Below are 20,025 nucleotides of genomic sequence, written 5' to 3'. Positions count from 1 at the left end.
TAGACAGATACTCTCCGGGCTCAGCAGGCAACAATGTAGCACAAGAAGGATGGATCACTCATATAAGCTCCCTACATGACACGCAAGATGTGAATGTACCCTATACATACCAAAAATCAATCTAGTACACCTTTCTCTCAAGGGGAAAAGCAGTGGGAATGGTCCCCACAGCTCGAATGGCTTCCCTGGGTCCATATTTAAAGAAGACCGAGTTTTGGTGCACCCACTTCCATACCTTTTATAATTTCTGTTGCAGGAGTAACAATCTCAGAACCATGCCAATATACAAGAGAGGGGGCTATGCCTCCCTTGATAGGTACAGCACGATTGCTCTTATGGACACAGGCTCCAAAGTCTTTGCAGGCCTTATACTGGCTGAACTGGAAGAATGGGCTGAAAAGGAAAACCTAATTCCATTTAATCAAACAGGTTTGAGACCAAAATCCCGCACTACAAACAAAATGGTTGCCCTTAATATGATCGTGGAGAAATGCTTTTGTAAAAAAACAAATCTTATACAACAGCCTTGTGGATTTCTCCAAAGCCTTTGATGACATTAACCCAAATCTATTATGGAAGAAGCTAATCTATTGGAATATTCCTACAAACCTTTTACATGTGATCCAGCTCCTGTAATCTAATAACTGGGCTCAGGTCAAGTTTGGTCAGAATAACGGTTTGATTGGTAAAATTCCAGTAAGGAGAGGCTTGTGTCCTACCGGCAATTCTTTCTAATCTCTTCCTGGCGGACCTAAGCATACACCTAGATACAGCCAATTCCCACCCTCTAAGCTTGGGTTCTTGAAGAGTGTCCTCACACCAATATACTGACAACCTAGTCCTGAATCCTGATGAATCTGATTGAGATTGGGCTACAAAGATTACTTATCTTAATCTCTACTGCATCAAAGATTAAATTACCATCAACCTCACAAAAACTCAAGTTGTGGTGTTTGGTAGGATGATCAACAAGAACAGGAGTTGGTCGTTGGATGGGCAATCTATTCTTCGAAGCTCGTCATATAAATATCTTGGCATCTGGCTACAAGATCAGCTGTCATACTAACTTCATCTTAACTCACTGTGCCAAGAATTGTCTCCTTGATTTCAGCATTTCAATTAAAACATCACAAACTACAAAGCTCAAAATTCCTGCCACTGCTTATAAGAAATAAAAGCAAAGTACATCCCAACACTCAGCTATGGGACAGAAGCCTTTCCAGGAAAGTTTGGGACTTTCCTTAACTCTGAACAAAGTAAGGTATTCTGTCACCTGTTCCATCTCCCCAGAACGCGTCGCCTTCTTAGATTTGACTTCAATCTAAGAAGTTTCCAATAGGTGCTACATCAACCCTTTTTTTGCCATCCATGACACAGGACATACAAATTTAAATATTCATTGTTATTTCAAAGATACTGCCAAACCTCTTGATCCCACTACCAATTTCCAGATAATCTCATCCAGTAAAACTGTCCATTTTCCACTGTCCTCCAGGTGTCAGTTCCACTATGTTTTAGATAGACACAAAAACATTGCCATATTTGGCCCTCTATGAAGACCTAAGGAATGGAGGAAATTAAATCCTTCGTATTTAATTAACGCTTTGCAACTCTAATGGTGGTGTCAAAATATTAATCCTAATTTTTGTGATTCGTAAGAAAAGGGGGATGCCTTTTTTAATGCACCTTTTCCTTGCAAATCACATGAAGTTACAATGCAAATATTGTGATTCACAAATACATTTGCGAATCACAATGTACCTTGATATGAGAGTCTGCTTTTTTGTGCACTACTGGCCTTGTGAGTGTACAAAGGCTTTGTATATGGGTCCCCTATTTAGAGAAAGATTGTTTACATGGAATGAGAAGAATGAACTATACCATATGATGACACATTAAAAAATATGTTCATGTTTTTAGAGTTAGTCACTGAAATCCTCATCTATTTTCAGAATCTGTCTGCTCTCCGGGCCACTCCTAGCCAGTTACTAAGAAAACAGCTTGTACAAAGACTCTTCGATACTTTGGGAGGTGTTTGAAGATGCTAAAGTAGAATTCAATTTCCACTACCCTGATAAGACAATGTAATCATTGTTCGGCAATGTAATTGCCTTGTTTTAGTTTTGATTATCACAGCTGTAGCATCAACATCTTGTCATTAATTTGTATCCCTTATAGAATATTTGTAAAAGTTTTAAATGATTGTACACTCAGGTCCAGATGTACCACCCTGCCAAACTGCGTGATTTTGTAACTTGCAATTTGTGAATAGGAATATACAACAGTGTCTCAGACACTGTTTGTGATTCCTAATGGGGTCGGAAATTGCCTGTCTCGTTAATATTTATGAGACTGGTGGAATGTGCGACCCCATTAGGAATGGCTAGCACTCCCAGGGATGGTGGCCTGTTGGGGTCAGCAGATCACCATGTCTGTGACTGCTTTTTAAATAAAGCATCTTTGTTTTAAATCCATTCATTTTCCTTCAAGAAAAATGGGACCACTGCCTGCTCTTAAAAAATATTTTGAATGCCAGGGACCCTTATCTGTTTGCGAGTGACTTACCACCAACTTGAAGGAGGTGGTAAACTGTGAGTGCAAAACAATGGTACATACCATTGGGACTCACTTTTAGCCAGGGACACCCTTAGCACACCCCTTCCTAAGGTCACAAAACCTATTATGCGAGTCAGTTTGTACATGGGTCAGACTCATTTTGCAGACACAAACAGGCAGATTTCCCATTTACGACCGTAAAACAATGGTCATACATCTGGCCCTCAGCTTTGATACAACCCTAGGCTTACAGTACAAATACAAAATACTCTCTGTGCCAAACCCATTTGGGTAGACAACAAAACGGGTCGTAGCTCAGATTTTATGAGGATCAGATCTCTGGCCCTGTGTTCTCTACTCAAACGCTTATTGTTCATTCCAAAAGCTCTCTCTCTAGAAAACAAGCAGTGATTCATCTATGAATAGCTTTGGCTTTTCTGTGGGTCAAGGCAATAGTTTCGAAATGTTGCTCACCACCATTATTAAATGACTAAAATCCTGGAAATATTTGTAAATTTAGACTGATGATCCGCACTGCAATTTCAACTGGTCGTGTTCTGGTTTGAGAATGGCCACCATGACAGGCCTCTCAGCCACCTTCCCTTTCTGCACACATTGAATGCATTGTACTGAGGCATCACTTCTTTGCTACTATAAACGAGAATGTCAATTTGTTAGTTGTAAAGATTGTTGTAAATGATAAAGTGTATTTACATATTACTTCAGGGGTGAATATGGAGGCATGTCACCCCACTGCTCTCTGAGCAGGAGAAAGGAAAAATAAAATGGTAATAACCCTGTTATAATCATTTTATTTTTCTATACTGGGTAGGTTAGGGTGGGGCTGGGGTCACAGGGGGAGGAGTAGTTTGCACTGCCTAAGTGTGCACGACTGTTTGGCTGGCCCTGGGGCCACCATGCTGCATTACACAGCTTGGAGAGGAACATGCCCAGGCTCCCATTCCCAGCATTGCAGCATTGTGACTGGCTTTGTGGAGAGTGTCCTTGTGCTTCCTGCTTCCTGCTTCCTGCTTCTGCCGAAGCTGAGGAGAAGGCAGTGTGGGGAGGGACCGAACCGAGGAGAGCCTGCAACCGGCAGAAGGTAAGTGTTTTTAAAAAAAACAAATTGTCATCACCCCCGCCCTACCACCCCTTTCCATGCCAGCTGCCACTATATTACTTTTGCTCCTTGGAATGGTTCAAAGTCAACTGTCTATCCTGCACCAACTTTACACAGGTGAAAAGTATTAGTCTATAGGATGTGGTATTTGCATCCTTTCTCTCCTCACATGTTCTGCATTGAAGGTCACACGGCATGAAAAATATATATTTGAACTTAAATGCATTGCAGCAAAAAATATATGAATGTAACCTACATCAATTTCATTTAATCACTGGATTGCCCATGTATGCGCGCCGAAAAAAAGACGAGCATACTGTTTTGTTTATATGTTCATATCGTTGCTCATGATCAAGTGCACTGCCAAAACACACTTCTTTCCACATGCTCTAACATTCAGGTTATCTATGAGCTGGAAGCTCATGGTCCTAAATCAATTTTTGCTCAACGAAAGTCTACTTAGGGCGACAAGAAAAGCAACTTTTATGTACAAATTCACCATTCTAATACACAGAATCACGCATTCTTTGGATTTTAATCTCATACATTACTCTTACAAAATCTAAAAATCTGCCAGCATGGTGAGGTTTTTCACATGGAAGAAGAGGACTGAGAATATAGGCATTGGGTGACCCTGTGAATTTGTATGGCCATCTACAAACATTTAAGTGTGTCAAAGTGTGTCTCAGCTTGTTAAAGGCACCTGAAGGGGCCCTTTCAGAAAATTGATGAGACACCATAGTATTCACTGAAGGTGTTGGGGAAGGAGTTTCTTCAAACGAGAAATCATTTCTCTGAGGAGAAACTATTCAATATCTGTAAAAGATGTGGAAAATATGTACTTTTAAGAGTACGTCTATGGGTGAAACCTTGAAGTCATTACAAACGATGTCCTCTTTCCAACTGCCCTGCAAGTCTTGATTCATGTACAAACGCTCATACATGGCCAAATCGTGATTATAACTGTTTTGCAAAATAATGCACTGCAGGGGCTTTTGCCAGCATAATGTGTACCAGGTTAGACCAGCCTGTTGGCAAACAGCATACATATCAAATTCACACAGAGCTGAAAGAGAGGATTTAAAAATGCATCCAGTGGTATCAGTATGTATGGGGTGCACAATTAACAACAGGAATTGTGTACAAGGGATAATAAGGTTTGTGAGCTGGGTCATACATTCAAATAGGTGGCTTCATAGCTTTCAATCAAACCTTCACAACAAGATTTTCTTATATTGAAAGGAGAATAATCTGCCTTATATTACATATGATAGTCAACTATATATCACTACATCTAACCATACACACACATCACACATGTGCATTCACAAACTGAAAAAAGAGGTGTGCCGTACCTGATCCACAATGTCATTCACTTTGTCCCTCTCACAGTCCAGGATCACTCTCCTTTCCTTTTTGATCTCTAAGTCTTGGAACAGTGATCGGTATGTTTCATCTTTCCTGTCATTATTAATGTTCCCTACATTGATTGCTGTCACCAGCCACTTTTTCTCTGCTGCAGAATCCAGCACAGCTTGCAGGGTTGATAATCCTGGAAAGTAAATATATGATTCATGAAGCTCATGACCAAGGCAACGCAAGCATCTCTATCAATTCACTTAAAAACATTTTAAATGACGTTATGGTTGGAACTCATTAAATAGTATAATGTACATTTAAAAATAACTCTGAAAATCACTGAAAAAGTACAGTTAATGTAAAGTTATGGTAAGAAGACATATAAATTGAAAAAAGTACAGTGACCCTACAGTCGTGGTGTGAAAGAATGCATAGAAGGCACTGACATTTGCCAGTTATGGTTAGGTAAACTAATCACCCTCATCGTGCACTGCTTATGACCTCAAATATGAAATCACCGATTAAATGTTACATAACATCATAAGGTGTAATCTCTGATGACATCTCAAATGACATCACTAATTACATAATCCAACTGTACCACTCTTCTCTTTCTGTCTTATTGAGAAATTCAGTATCTATATACTCTAATGTATGTTAACATGAAACACCAGGGAATGGGCAGTGGCCCTATGGCTAAAACCACCCGGAAAGCACCTGATCTCATCTGATTTCAGAAGTTAACCAGGGTCGGAAATGGTTAGTATCTGGATGGGAGACTGCCTGGGAATACCAGGTGCTGTAAGCTTTGGCTGATGTTTTTATGAATTTCCATTGATGCAACAATAAAGGAAGAAAAGCAACTGGATTGTGACCGAATTTCTTACTCTCTAATTGTGAAATAACTTATTATAACGTATCACCTCTTTCCTTCTTATGTGGTGCAGCTCTGTTTTCGCTTTTATAGTTAATGCATGTGTTAACTAAAGTAATGCACAAATTAATTGCTTATTTGTTATAGAGTTATTAAACCATTAATAGCTCTACATATAAAATGTCAATATAAATTCACCACGTAACAAAAGTATAACCTCCACTCCAGAAATATAACTCTGCATCATGTTAATGCATCTACAAACATTTAAAAACAACTTTCTATTAAAACTAATGCATTATTGTGACACAGAGCATTTAGCATTGTCACACAATCACCTTCTTTAAATGGAACAACCACCATATTGTACCACAGAACTTCTGTAACAAGTGAAACACTCATCTTGCTACTACAATATATGTGCTATCATACACAGACACAACAATGTGATATGGCCAATCCACCAGTGTCAAACGATCATATATCCTCATTAAACACAAGCAAACAAGTACATTTACTCGATATACAAGCTTAAACCGATGTATAAAAATACACCTTATCAACCTCTAGCACAGAGTACATCTAGCTTATCATACAGGCACACCTATGGCATAAAAACCTATCGATCTGCCTCATTACGTTAAAACACACAGTACTACATATGCCTATATAAACAATATATAAATATAAAACTGTTAAACAACAAGAGATCCGGCTGTATATTACAAAGTATGACACTTGCCAATACATTTCCATTCAATGCATTTTTTTAAAATAATGTAACAAAGCTAATTGATCCAAAATTAGTCATTATATAAGAGAATATCACTCATATAATGTCCATCACAAAATATCGTCCACAACATTGAAGAAATCTAAAATCTCTACAGCAAATTCAACATGGATGGCATAATCAGTGATGCCCTCAGTGATATCTTTAATGATGTCATTTGAGATGTCATCAGTGAAGTCATCAATAATGTCATATATCATTTCATCACTGCATTTAATCACTGCATACATGAGGTCATAATCAATGCTTGACAGAGGCATAAGTTATGCAATGTTTAATGCCATTGACTTGTAGGTTTGTTTTCCTTAGTGAAGTGCACAAAGCATCCCACAATTTTAGTCAAGCTCTATGATACAACTCGATATCTCCAACATATTCGAGCAGATGAAAGTATAAAGGATTTGAGATCTGGCTTCCCAAACCATTGGTATAAACACATAATTGTGGTTAAGCAAATCCACAAAGCAACCATCGTCCCTTTAAGGGACCGCTTGGAATAGAAAGCTAAAGAGGGCGGTGATATAAAACCACTGAATCTCAAGTGACATATGAGAAGAAGCACATTTCATCTGCATACAATGGAGAACGGAATAATAATAGAGAAAAATATGAGCCTAACATTTGAGAAAATTCACACTTACGATACAATCAGGATACAGCAAAGTGAGAAAGGCTAGAAACAATGGCCTCAAACAATGTGGTATGTTTAACCATATCTATGAAATGTTAGGACAGGTTTTATTATGTTGGTAAAACCAGCCAAGTTCTGCATAAGTGAATGAATTTCCATGGACTTGGGCTCACAAAACCATCAAAGGCAGCGCGGTGGGTGAGGATTTTTTGGGAACTAACCAAATCATCCAAGATCTAAAGACTGTAGTAGTCAAAATTAATGTTAAGACATAAAGAGAAAGTGAAGCCTATGAATATAAATGAATGCAAGTGTTCAATACAGTGAAAAGTGGTTTGAACTGGCACTGCAGCTTCTTAAGTTACTATCCTGACTGAAAAACTCCTATGCCGTTCCCCATTCTCTTAGAGATAAAAAAAAAAAGGTTGAAAAATTCTAGCCTGACACCTACAGCCTTCTCTGGGGTACTCCTCTGACATGTGAGTGGCCTAGAGAGGAACTGACCTGACATGTGAGTGTCTCCACCGAAGCACATCCAGCTTTCAGAGTCCCCAATTTAAACCGAAGGAGACAGTATCCAAGCTCTGCCAACAATCAAGAGGCATCAATCAAACTCCGTTGACCTGGCATGTGGGTAAGCTTGTACAACCAGTTCCCCTATAGCTGCACACAGTATGGTCTCATACACTATTGACCCCACCCCAGTCCCATCAACATTCAGTAATGAAAGGCAGCAGAGATGACTTACCATGGGTGGATGTGCTAACCTCTTTGAGACATCGACCTAGCCTGTTACTAAATCTGACCCTGCTATTGCCTTCATTCTGTGTCACCAGTGGAGTTTTTCACCTCCTTTATCTCAAATCTTCTACAAAGTCACTGACCTATCATATAATTTACTATGTCTAAGACCCACGATGTAACTGACTCTATCCCAGCCGTACTGCCTGCCCAGGGACACTGACTCACTATTTGATTAACAAGACATTTCCATTAGTTTCTGCTGCTTTTACCTGCATATCAGACACAAATGGTCCTGAGATGGAGGGCTCACAGGTGCATCTACAATTCAGCAACTCTACCACAGCCCTACTGGCCTTCGGATCAACAGATCTGTCTTGATTGGTTCCACCCAGTGCTGTGTGGCTTCCATCGCGAAACAGAGGCTGACATGTCATCAGAAGGGTTAGACTCCAAAAATAACTGCAAGCCGGTATGGCCGACTCTGCCATATCGATGACAGCCTCTCAGAAGTGGAATTGCTACCTGAAGACTTCATGCCTATGTGTCTATGTTTGAAATATGATAGACGAAAGGACAGCATAAAACACAACAAACTGTGCACCAAACCTGCAGTTTTTAAAATTGTTATACTTAATTTTCCATGAATGAGTGTAATAACAAGATGTTCGAGTAAGAACTAAAACATTGCTGAAGAGATTGGCACTATTTTTTTAGGATGCAGCAATATTTGTAGTGGACAGTGAATTTATATATATATATGTGTGCACAAACAGATGAACGCTGACTGCGAATGGAACGTTAATCCAAGGCTGGTATCTTACTTTACATGGAGTAAGATATTTACCCTGGGAAACGAAAAGTTGCACACATTTCTTTATAGCTCTTTTCATTTTTTCCTGAATAAGTGAATTTGTTTGATGAAAGCTAGCAAATGTATTACGTTTCTAACTTCCTTCTTGTGTCAATAGTTCACTTTGTTTGGATGAATGATATTTATCGACTGTTTGGCTGACATAGAACACAGAACCAAAACTGAACTCAACACATTTGGATACATATATCACTGGAAAAAAACACAGTTAAATGCTAGTTATGCTTTAGCAGACCTTACCTCATGCCTGCTAAGCTTTCCTTTTTGTTTGACTTTTATTGTATCTTACACCACCATCATGTTTTCTTCTTTGTTGGCCATTTATATTTATCACATGGCATCAACAAAGTGGTACACTGAGCATGGTGATGATGTGAGATAGTGGTGTATTCTGCTTTGCATATCGTATAAATGCATATGATAAGTGGTGTTTACTGGGTGTTTGCCAGAGGGCCTTTGTTTTTCCCAGGCCCAGGTCATGTTCTCAACCCTCTTCGGTGCAGCTCCTGCTGTTTACATGTTCGACCATGTGCCATGGGAGATGGCTGCATGCCCTGTGCTCAATTCTAGTATTGGGACAATTATCTCTTCGCAAGGCCCTAGGCCGCTCACCGCTGTGTTCGACTGCAGGCCTCTGCTTTTTTGACATTTTCCTTTAACTTTTCCCCCTTCTTTCAAATATGTACGAAACATGATATGCTCACAAAGGGCTTATTTTGCTAACTATATACACATTTTCACACATATTCATCAGCAATCACTAAACTAATTAGTGCAATTACATGTATTGCCCCCCCCCCCCATTTATCTGTGCATGACAGATCTACTGAAGAATTGACATACCAACAGAAAGATAAAAGTGAGAAATATATTTTCGGGTTAGTGTAGATACCACCAATAGTGCCAAATGTATAATCAAATGAGCATATCTTTCGGCCCTCTTTAAATATGGCCCCCTTACATTTCTGAATGAACTTGAGAACACAAAGGGAAAGTTAACCCCTTCCGTGCTCCCGTTGGCCGTTGGCGACTCCTATTTAGTGTATTCTGGGGTTTAACGCGCTCTTAATGCTTGTACTTTCAGTGCTCTGTATTCCGTTTCACCCCCTCCAGGTGCCTGTAATTAATCTGTTCCTGCCGCAAGAGCGTTGCGTCTGTTCTACGCGTCGCGCATCGACCATTTGTCTCCTTTTCTCCTCACCTCGTTTTTGGCTTCCTGTTCTGTTGGACTCCGTTTTCCCTATGCGTTCCACTGGAGTTTTGCCTCCTGCTCCTCGCTTGCTCTCCGCCCGGTGGGAGTGGTTTTCTCTGCCTTGATATTTCCCTTTGATGCCCATAGGCGGTGCCTGGTTTTGGGCTTAGTTAGCCTTTTCCCTTCAAGTATTTTCACACTCTTTTCTGTATTATGGAGATTGACAGCTCTCCCTCCTCTGACATGCATAATGATGAAGGTGAACCCTTCAAAAATGATTTGAATGTTTTTATAAATTCTTCTGTGGAACATGCAGTGGAAAATTCCATGAAACGTTTTTCAAAAAATATGGAAAACTCTATGCTATGACTGATGTCCAAAGCTTTGGCCCATTCTGGGGGGATAGCAGAAAAAGGAAGTTAGTACCCTCCAATTCTAAGCATGATTTATCTGATGCGTCACGTATGGCTAGCAAGATTTCCTCGCACATGGTTGAGGACGTGGTGCCTCCGAGGCCTCCTACTAAGGAGGGGAATTCTGTTTCAGATGGCAAATGTAAAGTTAAATCTAAAAACGTGGAGGTACCTAAAAGACTGGTTATTTCCCAGATTTTGGACATCAATGATGATATGAATGACTCTGATGATTTATTTGACCTCTTTGATGTCTCTTCTCCTCCCTCTCCTAAAAAAGTCAAATCGGATGCTTTTTCCTTCACTCCTGTCTTGGATTCTGAGGGCACGCCTATGTTTGACCCTGCTTTGATTCATCATCCTAACTCTACGGAGTGGTTCCCGGCTTCCCATGTGGGTGATTACATTTCTGCTAGACTTCGCCTCCCGCTGGACAAATCCTCCAGGTCCAAGTTGAAGTCAGAATGCCCTAAGCCTTCTTTGCCTTCTAACATTACTATCGCTCCGGCTATTGATCAGCCCTTAGTAACTTTCTTTTCAAAGTTTGGCAAAGACCACATAAGGGAGTGGATAGGGCCTGGTCCACGTGTCAAGACAAGTTATTGGACATTGTGGGGCCCCTTGCCAGCATTTTTGATTTGGCAGAATCCGCGCGTCTGGATGGCTCAGATTTGGATCCTCAGGATATCTCCTTATGGGTACAAAGAGCATTTTGTCTCTTAGGAAATACCAACTTGGCTATCATCCACGAATGCCCTGAAGGCCTCCTTATTAAACTAGACCCCAAACTGGGTAATTTGGCTACTCTCGATCCTGGAATTAGGACTGACGGCCTTCTGTTTGAGGATTCTTTAGTCAAGGACTTAAGCAAATTTGCCACCACCTTCGCTTCTCTTGATAAGGCCCAACAGTCCATCAAGAAAGTTTTTTCTCCTCAGGTTTTTGGATGGGCCGGCAGAGGCAGGAGTCACTTTGCCGGCCGCTCCTATCAAAATCAAGGCTCCAGAGGTCCTTCCAACTCCAATTATCAAGACTGCAAACCCCAATTCTAGCCCGAAAGAGGTTGGGATTTTAGAGGCCGAGGTCAGAAGAACTTCCGCAACAATTCCCAACAAGGTAAGCCTCTCAGATTTCCTCCGGTGGGGGGACGTTTAAGACTGTTTGTTCAAAAGTAGCAAGCCCTGACAGCGAATCCGTGGGTCCTAAGCTCTATCCAAGGTTATCTTATAGAGTTTTACGCTCCACCTTTCCAAACATCTTTCCCTCCACCTCTTATAGTTTCTTCCGACATGGCAAATCTAATTTCCATAGAGGGTCAACCCCTGCTCCACAAACAGGCAATCCTTGTTGCTCCTCTACACCATTCAGGCTTCCTCAGTTCCATTTTTCTCGTGCGCAAAAAGAACAAGAAAATGTGTCCTGTTATAAACTTGAAGTGGTTCAACCAATTTGTGGTTTATCGTCACTTCAAAATGGAAACAATTCTCCATCTCAGAGATGCTCTTCGGATGAACTATTGGTTGGTCAGAATACATTTACAAGACGCATATCTTATGATTTCAATTCATTCCTCCCACACCAAATTCCTTAAATTTTAGTGGTCAGGAGTAACTTACCAGTTTTGCTCCCTTCCCTTCGGCCTCTTATCAGCACCATGGTGCATTACAAAGATCATGAGACCGGTGGTCACTTATCTGATGTCCCAGGGGATAAGATTCATTATTTACCTCAGCGACATTTTGATAATGACCTCGGACAAACAAACTCTGTTGTCTCATTTGAACATCGCTTGCTCTCTTATTCTAGACCTAGGCTTCCTTTTGAACCCCAAAAAATCCATGCTCATTCCTTCTCAGTGCATCGATTTCCTAGGTTTTCTCGTGGATTCTTCCATGGCTTCTCTTCACCTTCCTCAGTCAAAAGTCTTGGCTATAAAGTCGGAAATCTCTCACGTGCTTCGGACTTCTCTCATCTCCCTCAGATCTCTAGCTCGAATTGTGGGTGTGCTCTCCGCCTCAATTCAAGCGATCTTTCCTGGCCCTCTTCATTATCGTGCCATCCAACGCCTAAAGATTTGTCATCTGCATCAAGGCCTAGCTTATTCAGATCTCATTTCTCTGGACCAAGAGTCTTGTTTGGAACTTCAATGGTGGATCGACCATTTAGATGCGTGGAATGCGCAAACTATCTTCGCTTCAGCCCCAGATCTTGTGCTAGAATCCGATGCAAGCCTGTTGGGTTGGGGTGACCGCTGTGGTCCAATATCGACTAGAGGTACATGGTCTCTCGAGGAGTCCAGATTGAACATCAACTGTTTAGAGATGCTAGTAGACCCCTTTGCACACAAGAGCCTTGCAAACTCAAGGTGCACTGTGTATATTCTTCTTCACATGAACAATGTTTCTGTGGTCAGCTACATAAACCGTCTAGGTGGCATAAAATCCAAACCCCTCGCAGAGTTGGCAGAGTCTCCGGGAATTTCGTCTTCTCAACAAGATCTCTCTCACTGCAGAGTATCTCCCAGGCGATCTCAACTCTGTAGCAGATTGGCACTCTCGTTATCTGCGGGATTCCAGCGACTGGAAGCTTCTTCCTTCCATCCATCTTTCTATCTCTCTGTCGAAAATGGGGCCCATTTCATATCGATCTTTTTGCCTCTCACCTCAATTCCCAACTTCCTTGTTTCTTCTGTTGGCGTCCGGACCCTTTAGCCCTGGCAACAGATGCTTTCCTCCAAGATTGGACGCCTTTCCCCCTTTTGTCATGATCAACAGAGTCCTTGCTCAGGTCAGACGCCAGTTTGCATCTCTAGTGATAGTGACCCCCTTCTGGCAGTCTCAGATTTGGTTCCCATCTCTGTTGGAGATTGTGGTGTACTTTCCAGTCCTTCTTCCTGTCTGCAAAGATCTTCTTCTGGATCCTTTGGGGTCAGTCTCACAGCCTCCTTATGGACAACTTCTTGGTTCTGTCCACATGGAAAGTCTTGGGGGTTCCCAACCTGACCTTCTCATTTCCCAAGAAACTTTGCTCTTCATCAGCAGGGCCTGGGCTCCAGGAACGACTGAGGCTTACAAATCCAATTGGGGCTTATGGTCAAGCTGGTGTGTGGGAAAATGTATTGATCCCGTTTCAGCGCCTATAAATCCTATTATGAACTTTCTGGCTTCTGAAGCCAGCACAGGTAAGTCCTGCAGAACTGTCAATTTATATAGATCAGCAATATCACTAAATCTAATTGAAGGCAAGCCAGCGGGAGCCCATCCCTTGATTTGTCGTCTGCTAAGAGTGAAATTCTCTAATGCTCCGTTGGCTAAGTATTCAGTTCTCAAACTCTTTTCTGATTGGCCAGATAATACAGAACTTTCACTAAAAATGCTCTCTGCTAAACGTACGATGTTGTTATGTTTTGTTTCTGTTAAACGTGTTTTTGATGTCAAAGCAAAGGATGTTTCCTCTCAACATTTCACCCCCTCCGGGGTGATGTTTCATAGAAACAAACGTACAAAAACAAATTTGAACTCTGTTTTTTACCCCCATTTCCCTTTCCCATCCTACATTGTGTGTAGGTCAATGTCTTAAAATATATGAACAACGAACCCTTGATCTCAGAAAGTCCGCTCATCCCCAACTTCTCATTTCTTTCCGCAAGCCCCATAACCCTGTTCCTTCTGCCACCCTTGCCCTTTGGGTTATCTGGGTTATGCCTCTGGCTGGCATTGATGTTTCTATCTTTGGGGCCCATTCCCCCAGGGAGCCATGGCTTCTGAAGCTTTTTGGGCAGGTTCCTGTTTGGAGGACATTCTGAGATCAGCAGATTGATCCAATGAAAATGTTTTTCAAATGTTTTATTGAAAACCGTTTGTTAATGCTGCTTCTTTAGTTCTTAATATGCTTTAAACAAGCATAAAACGAGCCTCCGGTCTTGCCATAAAATGTAGATTTTCCTAGTATGTTATGACGGAATGTCTTAATTTTATTAAAGACACGGAGGCGAGTATTATCCCACCACAACACCTATTCTATATATGTTTTCTCTCCCTCCTTACAGCGACTCCGGCCCTGCCTCCTGCTTCTTCCTGATCGGGACCATGGTCTTCAGGAGACTTCTGTTCTTCTACATGATGTTCATTCTTCCATCAGCAATTCCTCGACCCTCACTACCGCTTCAAGGATGTCCCTTTTTGATTGTGGTGAACACCTCTTTGCTTGAACATTAGCCTTTTGTGTTGTTTATTCTATTGTCCCTCTGTTTATGGATGTTATCTAGTCTGATCACCAACGTAAAGAGGGAAGTTCGCAGTCAGGACTACTGTTATACTTGGTACTGCTCTCCTATTGTTAGGCCCAAGAGACATCAAGAACTTCCGACCCATCTCTCTACTCCCCTTCCCAGCCAAGGTCATCCAAAAATCGTTAACAGACAGCTAACCCGAAACCTCGAAGAGAGCAGAATACTGGACCCCTCCCAGTCAGGGTTCCGCAGCAACCACAGCACCGAGACCACCCTCATCGCCCCCACCGACGACATCAGGACCCAGCTAGTCAATGGGGAGACTGCAGCACTCATCCTCCTAGACCTCTCAGCTGCCTTCGACACCGTCTGCCACCGCACACTACGCTCTCGCCTCCACGCCGCAGGGATCTGAGACAAGGCTCTGGAATGGACCACCTCCTTCCTCTCCGGCAGAACCCAGAGCGTTCGCCTCCCCCCATTCCGTTCCGAAGCCTCGGAGATCATCTGCGGCATGCCCCAAGGATCCTCCGTCAGCCCAACACTGTTTAACATTTACATGGCCCCGCTTGCACACGTCGCCCGACAGCACAACCTCAACATAATCTCCTACGCCGACGACACTCAACTGATCCTCTCCCTCACCAAGTACCACATCACCGCCAAAGCCAACCTCCGTGAAGGAATGAAGGCCGCTGCCGACAGGATGAAGATCAGCCGTCCGAAGCTGAACTCGGACAAGACAGAGGTCCTCATCCTCGGCTCCAACCCGTCAGCGTGGGACGACTCCTGGTGGCCAACGGCACTGGGGGCAGCCCCGACCCCCACCACGCACGCAACCAGGGAATCATCCTCGACTCAACGCTCTCAATGACCCAGCAAGTCAACGCCGTCTCCTCCTCCTGCTTCAACACCCTCCACAAGCTCCGCCAAGATTTACAGATGGATCCCGACAGATACAAGAAAGACAGTCACCCAGGCCCTCGTCAGCAGCAGACTCAACTATGGAAATGCCCTCTACGCGGGAGCCCTGACCAAGCTCATCAATCGACTACAACACATCCAAAACGCCTCGGCACGACTGATCCTCGATGTACCACGACACGGCCACATCACCCCCGCCTAAGAAACCTGCACTGGCTCCCGTCAACAAGAGCATATCCTTCAAGCTCCTCATCCATGCACACAAGGCCCTCCACAAGACCGGCTGAGCCTACCTCAACAGACGGCTCTCCTTCTACACCCCCAACCGCCAGCTGCGCTCTGCCAACCTCTCACTCGCCACCGTCCCGCGCATCCGAAGAACAACCACCGGCGGTAGATCCTTCTCCCACCTCGCCGCCAATACATGGAACACCCTCCCACTGAGCCTACGACAGACCCTAAACCTGCTGACCTTCAGGAGGACACTAAAGACCTGGCTGTTCGATCAGTAGCAGCCCCCACCTCCCCCCAGCGCCTTGAGACCCTCGCGGGTATGTAGTGTGCTTAACAAATGACTGATTGATTGATTGATTGATTGGTTATTGGTTCTGTTTGTTCCCATTGGCCAGTGGTTTCTTTGGCCCTCTGGGAACTGTAGTTTTTCAGTGCTTATCTTGGCTGCTATTATAATAAATGCACGATCAGAAAGCATATTACTCGCCTCTGTGTCTTTAATAAAATTAAGACTTTCCGTCATAACATACTAGGACAATCTACATTAATTATGACAAATCTTAGAAAAGTGGTATCTGAAACAGGTGTTGGATAGAAAATGGACATAACATGCTAGGAGTCAAGTTGTACCAAAACAAAATGCTGCTCTGATGAATATCAAAACTTTATTGTTTCGCTCAAAGCTCTTCAGTTTTATCGCAAACATTTCTTTATTTAAGGTTATAAAATGCTTATGTACCATAGCTTTCTAATGTAAGACTACTTGAGCTAAACGACTGGCAAATACCATTCATCTTGACCCAATAATGTCTTTATTTAGATTTATAATTAGAACATTCTTCATTTGAAAGAAAACTTTTGTGTCTTTAGAAGTAAATTATAAGCTTCCTGGGCCAACAAAATCCCTCTTATGAGAACATAGCTCTATTTGAACACCATCATATTCCCATTACGTTTCAGCACAACAATGAATTATGCTCAACAGTTCTTAATTAAAATGTCAAACGCACTTTATGTTAAATGATCGTACCCGAAATAATTTAGCAATAATATTTTGGGTTTCTTTAAACTAAATATAAATATTCATAATATAGAATTGCAATTACATGACCCTTATTAATTTTCAGTACAGATAATACTTGTTGACGGGAAGCAGAACAGGGCATAAACAGATGTTTTAAAGGGGAAATGAGTATGCAAATTCATTTTAATGCAGTGTGGGTTCATAAATGACAGATAAGCTTTTTAAATATTAAGAGACGTATTATGGAAGCTAAGCAGCTGCTCAAAAACAGAGCAAAACAACTGTTCTCTTATTTTGCCTGAGTAATAGAGAATGGAGGAAGCACATTTTGGGGGACATACTATATAGCTGACAGGTTCTTCCACTATGTTAAATATGAGAAAACAAATTGTGGAACATATACTAAGGGGCTTATTTACAAGTCTACTGTGCCGCCGTGACGCCCCTTTTCTTGATTTTCTGGCGACGCACGGTGCAGACCTATATCTACGAGGCCATGGAAAGCCATCCTGTGAGGCTGTTCATGGCGTGGTAGACATGGCACAGGTTGCTGCATTGCCTCGCAGTGCCTCAGGGAGACATGCCATGGGCTTTGCGGTGGGTTTCCCCACTCAACGCTTATGCTTTTTGACACATTTCCAGATTTACAACAAAGTGTAGATCTGGGAATGCTTCAAATCCCTGTGCCTCCCCAGGGGTGGCATAACACTTGTTTTTGTGAAGGAAGGTGTCCCTTAGTGCACAAAAACAGCCTTATTCCACTGCAACACCCTTGCATTGTGCAAGGGTGCCTGTGTTGGCAATAGACAGCCATTAGTGCACACGTACAGTGTAAGAGGACAGGAATGAGCTGTACCTCATAGATAAGGTACATTCCTACCCTTCAATTTTGATGCAGGGAAGCACAGCAAAGTGATGTGCAGCGCTGCTCTACTTTTAGAAAGATCATTTTACATGAGATTTTAGCAAAACAAATCTGGGGCATGAACAATTTTTACAAATGGGCAAACTGGCTTTTCTTTGTTTTTACTTCTTCTGTAATAAAAAGTGGTACTTTTTCTAATTCTCATTATATCAACTTTGCAAAAATATTGTGAAATCAGTGTGTACCATGTTTGCTCAGGTGCAAATACAGTTTGCTGCATTTGCTAACACACAAATTAGCAAACATGTTGCAACTTCATTTGCCGTTTTTTAAATTTGCTCAAGTTTACATGTTCTGTACTGCTGACCTTGAAGTAGAGGACCTGCTCCTGGTTTATCATTATCTGAGACTATGGGCCTGATTACTAGTGTTGTGGGTGAGTATATGGATTTTATCACACGAGAAAAAAAGCCATCTGTGACAAATTCCGCCTAGTCCTAGTTAATGGGGAATAACATGCAGAGTGCACCAAAATCTGCATTGCATTGTAAATACTGGAGAAAACGTCCATGGCTGTTGTTATAGCACATCCACACCAGTGGCACCTACTTAAAGGGACAACAACTATGTGGAGACTAGCAGGCGTGGGACTTTCTTCCAGTCAGTGTACAGCAACTTACAAAATACTTAAACGTGGCACTTCAGATGATTTTGAACATCACTCATAATCTTCATTAGTACTGAGTCCAAAAAGTTACAATTGATTACTAGAGCACATTTCTACCACAGACCGAGTTAGTTGCAATGGATGTGCACCAGGGCACAAATACTCTGCCACCAATAACCCATACTAACGATACAATGAAACCATAATCATCACACCTAAACTGATGGCATATTCCAACTAAATCATGAATAACCACCGTACAAAAATATGCTTTGGTGCCAGAATGTGATTTTTAGACAGAATATCTCTGTTTGCTCAGAAAAAGCTTGGGGAGAGGGGCATGGCCAACTGCCAAGAAAGATGGCCGCACACTGGCGTGGCTCCGGCATTACACACCCAGTCAGCTCAATATCTGTACCCTTATCTGGCGGGTGAAAAGCTGTCCCTGAATGTACTAGTGCCAGCAACTAGGAGGAACGTCCCTGTAACAAACGCCGTGGTAATCGGGCGCTGTAGACCGAAGCTATGCCCCTGGCCTGTGATATTGCTGTGCAACAATGGCACTATGACAGCAATGCGGTGTGTGGCTGAGGTGAGGAAGAAAGACCTCAACAGCAAGGAACAGTTGATCGAGGCAGGTGCGCTTACCCCAGCGGTGTGTGGTAGTTGGAACAGCTTCGGGAGAGCACCAGATCCGGGGGCTGCTGGGCCCAAGAATGTTACTGAGTGCAAGTGGTGACGGCCGGCCCAGAGGAGCTGCGAGGGCGAGGCGGAACGTGAATGGGCCGAGTGACAGAGTGTTGAACTGCCCCGGCAGTGTCATCGGCCCTCCGGACTGAAGAGGTCTGTACATCTGGCCCTGGCCTGATCTTGGAGTTCTGTGTGGGGATTACTGAATGGAGTGAGGGGCTGGCGATCGACTGGGGGGACACAAGGTGCGTGGCAGCGAAGGGTGCACACCAGAGCAGGAGGCGTGGCAGTATGATGTGGAAGTTTCAAGCAAGAAGGGACACCAGGTGAGAGGTACAGACCGGACAAGTGTTGAAAGAGGGACCGGCGGCGCGGAACAGGGGTATGCGGCCGCCGATCGCAAAGCACTCCCATAGTGCCTGGGAGCTGCAGGATTAGGAGACAAGCAAAGGAACACCGATGATTAGGGAACATAATTGTGAACGTTGCCTCGGACGCAGTGGGGACCTTTGGATAGTCCCATGAAGACCCCCACAACTTGAGAGTGAGCCCTGGACCACACCCCCTCCGGATTGAAAGAAGGTGGCTTGGGTGCAGTGCAGGGTGTGACGGGTGAAATCCGACAGGCCGGACAGGGCATTTGTTCTCAAGTAGGCGTTGAGTAGCCTGCAGGACCCAGGTGCCTGGTCATACCATGGTGGTGCAATGGCAAGTGGAAAAGGTGGCCGCACGGCGACACAGATGAAGTTCGATAAATACACCCTGCAGAAGGGAGCGAACGCAAAGAACAAGTGGTCTGAGGGCAAGCAACCTATAGTACAGCAGTTCGAGGTGTAG

General features: G+C 43.0%; 1 protein-coding gene across 5 annotated transcripts in view; it reads right to left on the bottom strand.

The window, feature by feature from the left end:
* GRIA2 (glutamate ionotropic receptor AMPA type subunit 2) overlaps positions 1-20,025 on the bottom strand; it is a 512,702-nt gene that overhangs the window by 258,825 nt on the left and 233,852 nt on the right. For all 5 annotated transcript variants that reach the window (XM_078676989.1, XM_078676984.1, XM_078676985.1 and 2 more), the window contains exon 4: positions 5,032-5,228. In XM_078676989.1, coding sequence (XP_078533115.1) covers positions 5,032-5,228 — 197 coding nt within the window. The remainder of the gene's footprint in view (positions 1-5,031; positions 5,229-20,025) is intronic.

Source organism: Lissotriton helveticus, chromosome 2_1 (genome assembly GCF_964261635.1).
Source record: "Lissotriton helveticus chromosome 2_1, aLisHel1.1, whole genome shotgun sequence".
NCBI lineage: Eukaryota > Metazoa > Chordata > Amphibia > Caudata > Salamandridae > Lissotriton > Lissotriton helveticus.
This window is presented reverse-complemented; position numbering and strand designations above follow the sequence as displayed.